The sequence below is a fragment of the Belonocnema kinseyi genome, chromosome 1 (assembly GCF_010883055.1).
Source record: "Belonocnema kinseyi isolate 2016_QV_RU_SX_M_011 chromosome 1, B_treatae_v1, whole genome shotgun sequence".
NCBI lineage: Eukaryota > Metazoa > Arthropoda > Insecta > Hymenoptera > Cynipidae > Belonocnema > Belonocnema kinseyi.
Genome location: NC_046657.1, coordinates 182,820,202 through 182,832,067, shown reverse-complemented (window position 1 = coordinate 182,832,067; position 11,866 = coordinate 182,820,202). Strand labels below are relative to the sequence as shown.

General features: G+C 33.4%; 1 protein-coding gene across 1 annotated transcript in view; it reads left to right on the top strand.

The window, feature by feature from the left end:
* LOC117170343 (maternal protein pumilio-like) overlaps nt 1-11,866 on the top strand; it is a 121,600-nt gene that overhangs the window by 86,762 nt on the left and 22,972 nt on the right. Inside the window, exon 4 of the mRNA XM_033357084.1 lies at nt 7,717-7,881. Within this exon, the coding sequence (XP_033212975.1) occupies nt 7,717-7,881 (165 nt within the window). The remainder of the gene's footprint in view (nt 1-7,716; nt 7,882-11,866) is intronic.

The window sequence follows — 11,866 nt, the reverse complement described above, 5'->3', positions numbered from 1 at the left end:
ATGTCTAAACTTTGAGAATCCATGGTTCAAAGATCGATTTTTCGTTTTAGTATTTTCAAAATGGCATCTTAATGGCAAAATTTTTGTGAAAACATTCATGAAATTTTCTCAAAGAAAGAGTCCGCTTAGTTTAGGTAATACATTTTGTTAGTTTGAGTTAAACATTTAGTTACTTCATATAAATTGTTGAATTTATTATTTTCGACAGATTTTATATAATTTTATTGTCTTTGGAATAGAGAAACATTTAGTTGTTACTGAAATAGATTAACTTACAGCAGCTAATTTTTGATCTGGTGTCGAGAAAATGAATTTCTTTGAAATCCGAATAGGGCATTTGGAGGTTAAGTTTCTTGTTTTCCTCGCGTTTCTTGATATTTCAATATAGTTACCGCCTACTATCGAAGAAATTGTAAATTATTATTATCGCTACACAAACTCTATTTAATGTTAACTTTCGCGCCCATTTTAAGTTGTAAAACGCGTTTAATTGCCTAAAGTAAATCTGAACTGCCACTGCTCCCGATTAAGCTATGTAAACCTGACAGCACTAAGTCATCAAATCATAATGTCTCCTATTTCATAATTAAGGGCTCATTTAGGGCTAATTTAATGCCCCATTGCCGAATGTTCGGCTCTTCATTTTATTTTAAATATGCATGGTTCTGCCAGCTTTACTTCAAGCCAGCAGCACCACTCAAGGAATCGGTCAAAAATGATTATATCAAATTTTCCTTTTTACAGGAATTTCCGGCTCGAGATATTCCTTTAAACCACTGTCCTACCTTCAAAATTAAAAAAGATCCGCGAAGGGCAAAGGGACAAAAACTTAATATTCAATTTTTTCCTAACATTAATAAGGGTCTATTTAGGACTCACTTTCTATCCATCTATGGATTTTACTTTTTAGCCCTTTGTATAAAATATGCAACGGTGCTGCCAACTTTTACTCCAAGCCAGCAGCACCATTTAAGGAATCGGTCAAAAATTGGTTATATCAAATTCCACTTTTCACAGGAATTTCCGGCTCATTTCGGGCTCGGGATATCCCTTCGAACCACTGCCCATCCTTCGAAACTAATAAAGGGCTATGGGCAAAGGTACAAAATATAAATGTTTGAATTCTCTTCCCAGCAATTAATAAAGGACTATTCAGGGTTAACTTTCTATCCATCTATGGATTTTACTTTTTAGCCCTTTGTATAAAATATGCAACGATGCTGCCAACTTTTTCTCCAAACCAGCAGCACCATTCGAGGAATTGGTCAAAAAATGATTATATCGAATTCCACTCTTCACAGGAATTTCCGGCTCATTTCCGGCTCGAAATATACCTTTGAACCACTGTCTTACCTTTAAAATTAAAAAAGGGCCACGAAGGGCAAATGTGCAAAATATTCATTTTTGCATTCTCTTCACAGCTTTAATAAGGGACTTAAATGAACCTGAATTTATTTCATTTTTGGGAGGTTTGTTTAAACAAAATTTTGTTGTTAATTTTGATTATGATAGTCCTAGAGTCCTAAATGAGCCTTAGATCATATGGATTTTCACGATTACAAGCATCTAAAATTGGACTTAAAAAGTTAAAAATTAGAATAAGTATGAAGCACCTCGTAAACAATAAGTAATAGATAAAAAAGGTTATCATTGTTAGAATTTTCATCAAAGGAGTGTACTGTATAAATAACAAGAAAGAAATATAACAATCTGAAGATGTAAAAGTATAGTGGCCCTTTTTTAATTTTGAAGGTAGGGCAGTGGTTCGAAGGGATGTTTTGAGCCGGAAATGAGCCGGAAATTCCTGTGAAAAGTGAAATTCGATATAATCATTTTTTGACCGATTCCTCGAACGCTGCTGCTGGTTTGAAGTAAAGCTAGGAGCACTGTGGAATATTTTATAAAAAAGGCTAAGTAGTAAAATCCATAGTTGGATATGAAGGTGAGACCTAAATAGTCCCTTATTAATGCTAAGAAGTGAAATAAAAAATTTGTGTCTTGTCCCTTTGTTCTTCGCGGCCATTTTTTTAATTTTGAAGGTAGGACAGTGGTTCAAAGGGATATCTCGAGTCGGAAATGAGCCGGAAATTTCTGTGAAAAGTGGAATTTGATATAACCATTTTTTGACCGATTTCTTGAATGGTGCTGCTGGCTTGAAGTAAAGTTGGCAGCACCTTTGCATATTTTATACAAATAGCTAAAAAGCAAAATCCATAGTTGGATAGAGAGTGAGCCCTAAATAGGCCCTTATTAATGTTAGGGAAAAATCGAATATTAAGTTTTCTCCCTTTTCCCTTCGCGTCCATTTTTTAATTGTGAAGGTAGGCCAGTGGTTTAAAGAGATATCTCGAGCCGGAAATTCCTGTAAAAAGGGCAATTTGATATAGAGGAGAGTACTCGAATATGAGATATTCTCGTAATATGAGATGGCGGGGTATCTGTTAAACTAAGAGACCCATTCTGTTGGTTCTATCATTAACTTGTAGCCCAAGAAGAAAGAGTAATTTCGTGGTATAGTCCATTTTTCATTGGGCTTTTAAAGATTATAGGCAAACTTTTTGTGAAATTGATGGTTGTCGAGTTCTTGGAAGGGAATTCTTTAAACCCTATTTATTATTCATTAAATATGTATTTAGCAATAAGGTTTGCCTTGGAGTGATGAGGATTGAATAACAAAGTAGGAAAATATCGATAGTCTTGAAGCTTTTCATTGTACAGGTCAGGCATAGTAAGTGCATAGTTTCACTGTATTGTTCTCATAATATGAGATACCTTTGGTTTTTATAACACTGTGGCTGCGCGGGGGAAATTGGTTCCAAAAGTGTTTGTGACTACTGCAAAAACTAAATATATCTAAATAGCAGTAAATTTATACTTCGGAAACATAGAATAAAGTTTTTCTTTAAAAATAATACTTTATTTTGCATTTTCTTAGCCATTTCTTGGGGTATCTCATATTATGAGAATAGTTTGACGAGTTTGGAAAAAGAAATTTTTTACATTTTTTGTATTCTCAGCATAAAAAAATTTTTAATAAAATTTTTTATTTGAGCTCGTTATGGCAAACTAAATTTTCTTTAAAATGGCCTATATTACTTTTAAATTCATTACATAGAATTCCGAATATCACGCCAAACAGAGTTGGTATCTCATATTTGGGTACTCTCCTCTTATCATTTTTGACCGATTCCTTGAGTGGTGCTGCTGGCTTGAAGTGAAGCTGACAGAACTATGCATATTTAAAAAAAAAATGAAGAGCCGAAAATTCGGCAAGGGGGCATTAAATTAGCCCTAAATCAGCCCTTAATTATGGAATAGGAGACCCATAATTCGTTCAGACATCTATTCTTAATATCTATATTATAGCTATACTTTTTATGGGTAGTGGCTATACGATATCGCTGGTATATGGAAAATGGTCAAAGATATTCAGTTTCGCTGATCCAGGGATCTTTCTAAATTTCTTCGTTCGTTTTCAGCTAAATGTTTAGCTATAATAAGGAATAATATCCCTGTCACAGCGCAACTTTTTTTACCGTGCAGAAGCGAAGTATATTTCTATCAATTTCAACAGTCACTTCCGAACTGCTCCCATAGTTCTTATGGGTTTAAAATACTATTAGTTTAAAATACACTGCAGTCCCACTATAGAAGCCGTTTCGGGAGTACCCTTCATCTCCTTCGTACTATCTCGGGATTCGCCTAACGATAAACAATCAGGGCCTTGTGAATCATTTCTGTTAGAGTTTCGTCTAAAACAAAAATATATCTTTTTGTATTTTTGCCATTTTGGTTTTATAATGCCATGATGAGCGTGAAAATGTTTGTGTGTGCTTTTTAAACAACAAAAATCTGCATGACCTTATAGTCGAAATTATAATTGTCGTAGTTTTTCAAAATTTGAAATTTGGCATTTTAGAGAATTATTTTCTACACTTGTGATTTCGCATTTCAGAAGTATTTATTTTCAACCCAACCAAATAGACAAGTATATAATTTTCGTCGATAATACATAATATAATTGAATTATATAATTACTTCTGATAATTTATTCAATTTAATTTTCTTGACATATACCATATATCTTTTAATTCAAGTATACTTTTAGTATGCGTCTCAATAAACAGTATCTTCGGAAAATGTTTAATGCTCCAAACATAACTTTAAAGCAAATTTTTCTACTTTATGCATAATATCCATTAAATTTATCTGCAATAAAGCGAAACTAGATATTTGCCTGAGATGAGAATCAAAATGTTGCTGTTACACGTTAAAATATATTTTTTTTTTGCTTCAAACGTTTTATGGCCATTGAGTAATTTGCGAGCTCTCATCGCCTTGTACATGCTCTCAGAGATACCATATTTTTCAGAATAGACTGTTTTGGAGCACCTGATATACTTCGTCTAAAAGCTTATTTTTATATTCGAAAGATAAACGCTTCTTTCTGTTTTCTTTCGACATTTTCGTAATGAGCATAACCTATACACTGAGTGACTAAAAGCGAACTCTGGCGAATGTCCTGCGATATTTTTGCAACAGCCTGAGAATTACTGAAGCAGACGACACGATTAACCCCCGAGGATACTGCCGCTTTTTTCACACACTCTTGCGGTGTTGTTGAGTTGCTCCCTGAGCTCGCCGTGCTTCTCTCTCGCCCCCTTGAACCACCTTGTCCTGCACAACGGGAACTTTTCTGGTGGGACTGCAGTTTATAATCCTGCCGATGAAAAAGTACTGAAAAGGCACTGGTGAACAGCACTGGGCCGTCAGTGCCGTTTCAGTGGCTGTTTTTGCGGATTTTCAGCACCTAAACGGCACTGAGAAGTGATAGGACGGTCATATAATGTTCCTATTGTATTCGTCACGTACCGAGCGGGCAGAGTTATTTACACAGTACCTGGCTGCAACCAAACCGCATCCCTTTTTAGAATTTTCTTCAAATTATTAACACTTTTGTTTAATTTATGAATTTTCTCATTATACATATTTATAATTATAATTTATATACTACTTTAAAGTTGAATTAAAAAAAAAAGTTGTCTTTTTTGGTTTATCTCATTCCATTTAAGAGATACGTTATATTTATTCAAATTTTAAACATCCAAAAGAAAAAGTTGGATATCTGAAATAATCGAAACCCGTAGATTCTGAATTTCTAACCTTCTCATAGATAATTTCAAAAGCTTACAAATTTTAAATTTTGATTTTTAATCCCTTTCAGTTGATCTACTTGCTAGCTTATTCATGTTGGCATAGGTTTACTGGTTGAAATGGCCTTTTAAAAATGTAAATGAACACTTGAAGGGGGACTCAGGTGTAAAAAACTAACGGTACAGGTAGTGCTGAAGAAAAAGCACTGAATCATCACTGACCAGTGCTGTTTCATTGCTTTTTCAGTGCGTTTTCATCGACAGGGAAGCTTTTATTTTAAAAAAGAAAAAAATTTTGAGTAATATATAATAACGTATGGAATAATTTGTATTATATTTGTATTTATTATGCTCTATTTAATATTGAAATTCAGCACCAGAATTTTATCTAATCTTATCGAAGCAATCCGCTCAAATATATCTGTAATTCAGTCGATATTTTAGAGTTAATAAGTGTTCCTATGGACATAATAGGCATCTTTTTGTATGGACATTAGTCACTTTTAGTCACTTTTTAGCTCAAATCAGTCTCTTGTAACTTTAGTCTCTGGAAGCCCTGCTCATAGGGCAAAGGAACCAATAGTGGAGGAAATAGGCAACCTCAAAATTTCTTATCCTTCTTATAAATAAAAACTCCTAAAACTTTCAAATTGATACATAGATTTAAATGAGTCAAGAATACTATTTCTCGAGATGAATTTACGAATCGCACGAGTGTTAGATCAATTTGTCGAGTGCATTGTCTAACCCAAAAATTGAAAAAGGTATAAAGTTCAAATCGATTTATAATCATAACTTTAATAATATTTGAAAAAGGTAATTAAAAATGTAAAAATATAATTTGCTAAATACCTAAATAAGAAATTCTAAATATGGAAAATAGTGAGATATGTAGGTAAAAAATAAAAAATAACGAGTTTTTTAGGTTTTCTTTTTGAAAAATAAACACGAAGTTATTATTAGTATTACTGTAATTAAAATAACATGCCTAATCTAATATGTATAGTGATCAACGAATAGGGGCATGAAAGACAAAATCGATACCACCATTTCTCCAGTTGGGTCATTGAAATATGAAGCTTTGCCAAAATTTGTCCCAATTAACCGATGATTCATTTTTTTTAAAATACTGAATGCAATTTTTTAGATAATATAATTATTTGATTTTTTATTTATTCTTATCACTACAGTAGTATCTAAATATGAAGAATAAATAAAAAAGTAACCAAATTTGTGCTTTAAAATTTCTTATTCAGCAAACTTAGAAGGGTCACGTTACAGATATTAAATCTGGAATGAATTTCTCTTCTAAAAATATGTTGTTTTTTTTTTAGTTTGTAGTTGAGCGTGCCTTTATTATTATGATATAGTTTTAAAATTAATTTTAAATATAATTAACTATTTGTCATAAGAAATATTTGTCGATACTCGACAATTGTTGCACCCTCCGTAATTGGTTCATTGCTCTATATGGCATTATTTCTCAACTGCTCCAACTTTTTAAGTCATGTCTTTTGTTCACCCTCATATTTTCATAACTTGATTGCCTATTTGGTAGTAGTTTACGAACATCTCGCTCGCGCGGTATGATGCGTATCGCCGCACACACCGACTACGATATTTGTGGTTGATATGAGAATGCGGGCGAGAGCTTCGCTCTCATCAAGCCCTCTTCGATACTATCAGGAGTTCCATTGTTTGCTTATGGGATTCCATAATAGCACGGAACGTTCCACTGGGACCTTAGGGGAACCTTCCGTTATTTTTATTTTTAACAAAATATCTTGTAAACCGTAAGAGACAGGTAAAAATAGATTTCATTTTTGAGCTTTGAATACTGCTGGCGATATTTATTGACGATAATAACAATAACGATAAGCTCTTTTTGTAAAATTCTGAAAATATAAAAGTAATCGGAAAACATGGCTTAACAAGTAAAGGCTGATGCGTGTGATGCCCCGCATATTAAGTATCACATTCCCTAAATTGGTGAATATTCCATAATAGATAGAGTTATTAGTAAAATCCAATATTTCTTCCTGTCTTTCAATCCTTAGTTTCAACTGAAATTTATTAATCATATTAATCTACATAATTATAAAAACGAAAATTACTATCTTCATTTTGTGTGCTTATGTTTCATATATTTATACAAGTGAATAATTAGGGAACGTTCTGTCGACCTGAAGAGTAAAAGTAACCGTGAGAAGTCCATAATATCATCCATTGAAAAGGTATCTTCAAGTAATATATAAAAATTGTTCAGCTTGTTTTTTTACGTACGTGTATGTTATTTATCCTAACCCGTCTGTCTAATTTGTACATATATACATACATACATACAAACATACATACCTAAATATCCATTGAAGGCAGAAATTCGTTTCGTGACTAAAAAGTGTTGAAACGAAAATGAAAGTCATAATAAAAGTCGTTGTGTGTTTTTGAATTGATTGTGTATGCGATGCTAAACAGCTGAATTTAGTCGGTATAAGGTTGGTAACAAAATTGCTAATTAATTTGAGTATTAAGAGCGCGTGTGGGTTGCGGGCTTTTGGTGCAGGTCTGGCAGCGTGCAGTGCAGCGGCAGTGGTTGCCCAAGCTCAGGCAGTAGCCGTACAACAGGCTCAACAACAGGGATCGGGATTGACCGCTGGTCTGGCGGCCCTGGGCTACGGTGGCTCTCCTCTCGGAGCGCTCGGCTCGCCAGCCCAACTTCAGAGCACAGGTACTGCCACAGATCCAGGTCCCAATTTCAATCCCCGAAATTCTAACATCCGATTTCCTTTCTCGATTTCAATAATCGATACTGTGGAATAGGACAAACCGATGACGATTCTGATCATTTTTTCATTTAACGGTTTCACGAACACTCGAAAAGAAATTCTTCTTCTCTATAGTCTTAAAACATCTACCAGAGAGCCTGCTCAAAAAAGTGCCTCAAGAGTGTATCGCTCCGGGTTTTTGTCTCCGAAATTTGCAAAACTTGTTTTGTAAAATAGAGTATAAAAATAAATTTCTTACGCATTTGTTCGGTACAATAAAAAAAATGAAACAAAATTTAGGTAGAAAACTCTCCTATTTCAAATTTTTTAAGTACATGGGTTTGACAGTATTTTATATCAAAAAATAATAATTACTTCCGCGAAGTCTCTCTCTCTGAACATGATTTTTATTATAGATGTACGCTTTTAATAATGCATTCATGTCACTTCACTGGGTAGATATATATTCTTTCCTCCTCGTATTTGCATTTTTCGTACGTAATATTTAATTGGAGTTGAAAAACGTTAGTGCAATTCGAAACGAAAGTCAGTTGGTTGTTTTGTTTCATCATTGTACAGTAGAAACAAATGCAGGATATTACTGCTTTTTAAACGTAGCGAAAAGAAACGTATAAAATAAATCGTAATCGAAACTAAATTAAAATACAATTTTTTTACGAAGAATGATATAAGTGCTCATGACGAAGGCTATTGAAACGATGTTGTTTGGCAAACAAAGATTGTGTAGGTAAGGTTAAACTGAAAGCTTTTTCCAGATGCATATTTAACTTTAGTTTGAGTATTTTCCTTCGGAACATTTTACCGGGCATACATTTTCTAATCTGGCCAATTTTAACGGGGAAGAATTTTCTAATCCAACAAAGTCGTCAACGAACTTTCTTTGATTTTTCAGTATGACGGGGCATTTTAAATGAGGAACCTTGGAAAGCTGGAGCGGTTAGTTGAAGTCAAATATGATCAAAGCCAGCATATAAAGTTCGTTGACGACTAAAAGTAAAGGATTAGAAAATGTATCACTGGTAATTTAAGAACTCAATCGACCACCCAGGACGCCCGAGTATTTTCCAGATCGCTCCAAAGAATTCTTCAAGAAATTTGGGTTTACATTTTGTTCCTTTTTGTTACGTTACAATATTGTGTACCGAAGCGATGTACAGTAGTGCGTATAGAAACAAATGTAGAGTTATTCATTCGAAGTTATAATATGGATGAACATTTTATTTTGAGATTTTTTAAAATTCCTAAATTTTCATTTTAAAAAATGCTGTTACCTCCGTATCACAGTATAGTCAAAACACAAAAAAATTATGTTATAAAATCTACTAAGGGAGTGTTCACGTATTATGAATTAAGAACGGGCATGAAATTAGCGACACGTACGTTTTGGGAGAAACTTTACAAACCAATTATAATTTTTCTATACATTCTACGTTGTTTTTATAAATTTTATTAGATTCTTGAATCATTTTTTAATAAAGCTCTCAGAGTTTGCATTCTAGATAATGGGACAATAAATTGCGTTTGTTTATTTAGTTTGAGTAATAATTTTGAAAAAAATTATCCGAGATAAAGTAAATATGCTGTGTCCACACGGATTAAGATATCGCGTTTAAAATTTGACAGATTAAATAAAAAGCACTAAAGAACGTTTGTATACGTTAATATATTTATAATTTTAAAAAACTTTATTTATAAATTGATCAAATAGGATATTACCATTCGAGTTGTAGTTACTTTGCAGATAATTTTTGGTTTGATGCATTTCAGATTTTCTGATTTGCGTATATTGAGTACTGACACAAATTTTGGACTTTCTATATAAGTTTCTGAATCCTGAATACGATATTGGAATCTGTGTGGACGTAGCGAGGACCAAAAAATAAAAATCATTCTACACAAAAATTTCATGAACGAACTTAGTCACGTGATCCCGAATTCATTAACGTTCAAAGTTTCTTTTTTTCTCCGCTAGAAATCGCTAAAAATGCTCCAAAAATAATGATAGGTTACGTATGTTGTCTCATTTACTCAATTCCAAATTTTGAAAGCGATATATCATTGCCTTTGGACATGGCGAAACCAAAAAAAAAATGTTCATAACCGGGGACTGGTTTGATCAATTGGTCTTGTTGTCCTGTGTTATAATTTAATGCACAAAAACTAGTGTGCGAGTTAGTCAGTGCAGTTTCCGTGTCTTTTCGTCGGCAGGTATATATTTATTCTTTTAAGCATAGGTTGATATTGTTTTTATTTCAATTGTGACTAATTTTATTATCTCCGTACATATTAGTATCAAGCACTGGATACGCGGGGGAGGGGGGCAATAATTTTAGTACTGCATACTTATTTTTAATAATTTTTCAAGTTTTTAGTAATTGTTGATAATAATTTAACATTCCATTACATTGTGTGTAAAATTTTGAGTGTAGGAATAACTGCCACTATTTTAGAATTTAATATTTATGTGTTCATTTATTTCCTAATTTCTAAATTTCATGTAAGGTGCCAATAACCGGTGCTCGAGCCATATAGAAAATATAATATAATTTCGATGCATTAATTATATGCGTAGATTCTTGAAGTGGTTACAAAAAGCCAGTTAAAATCATTTACTACTAAGTTGATTTTATATCAACTAGGTATGTTGTAGGCATATATTATATGTAAACTTTAATAAAAAATTAAAAACAGTTTTTTGTAATCACTCTTAAATGATTAATAAATATATAGTTTCTATACGCCTGGACACAAGTTATGCCCTCTTCCCTTTTGCAGCTCCCCCTACCCCTTGGAAGATCCATACGTTTAGACTTGACCCTGTTGATGCCCGGACTGTCCTGGCGGAGATGGTTGAGAGAATCTGGGGGGGGGGGAGGTGCGCGATGGTTACTCACACTTGACTGTTTACATTCGGAGTGGACCTTTGTCTGGGTACTAAAGTCCCAGGTTTAATCAAAATCCGGCACTTACTCTAAGGTTCACTGTAATTATTACCTTATGTTAGATACGTTGTATTCGTGCTTTTACTAAGAGGAAATTTAATAATTACGGCCGGGAAATGACCAGAAATTTGGTGTGTGAAAATTACATCATGAAGACTGTAAATGGTTTCGGTACACAATAATGTAATGCCACAAGATATAACATCATTTTTTTGTTTCGTTCAATTCAGATTCCTTTTAAAAAGGGTAACAAACCTATGAAACTTGTACATATCGAATATTGTTAAAAAAACATTTATTTGTTAATTTGTTAATTTAAGCGCATCGGTAGCAGAACGTCATAAAAAGTGGAAAAAACTCAAGTGCACTTCGAAGTCAACTGCCACATATAACTTTTCGAATTGTCGTGATAGTTTAAAAAGTTAAAGCTTTAAATGTGAACCTTTTTAAAGTCTCTAGCTAATCAGGTTTGCTTGATACGATGTTTAAAAATGCAGTCACAAGCAGAGCTCACAGACCTGAAACGCCGCAAGGATGCCGCACGAGGGGAATCGTCCCCCGCCAGGTGCCAGATCGTGGATGAAATTTACCCCCATCATACCTACCTTTTGGGAGCCGCAAAACAGAAAGTGCATGATTACCACTGTGAGTTCGTATGTAAGCCGAAAATGCACGATTCGACCTCGGAGTTCTGCTGTACGATGATTGCCGATCTGAAGGCTTCGGAAGACTTCGGTGGTCTTCTATTTATATCTTGCTCCCCATTTGAAAGAAATTGAAGAAATTGGCGATTTGGATCTATTTCGTGATTCTTAATTTCATGCATACGTCGATTTTCAGATTATGTTTTCCAGGTGTACATAATATGGATATATATATATAAATATATAATAATAATCAAATAATCAAATACATAACTGAACAAAAAAAAATTTTTTAATTGTTTTCAACATGATAGTAAAATTTTAAATAAAAAAATTACATT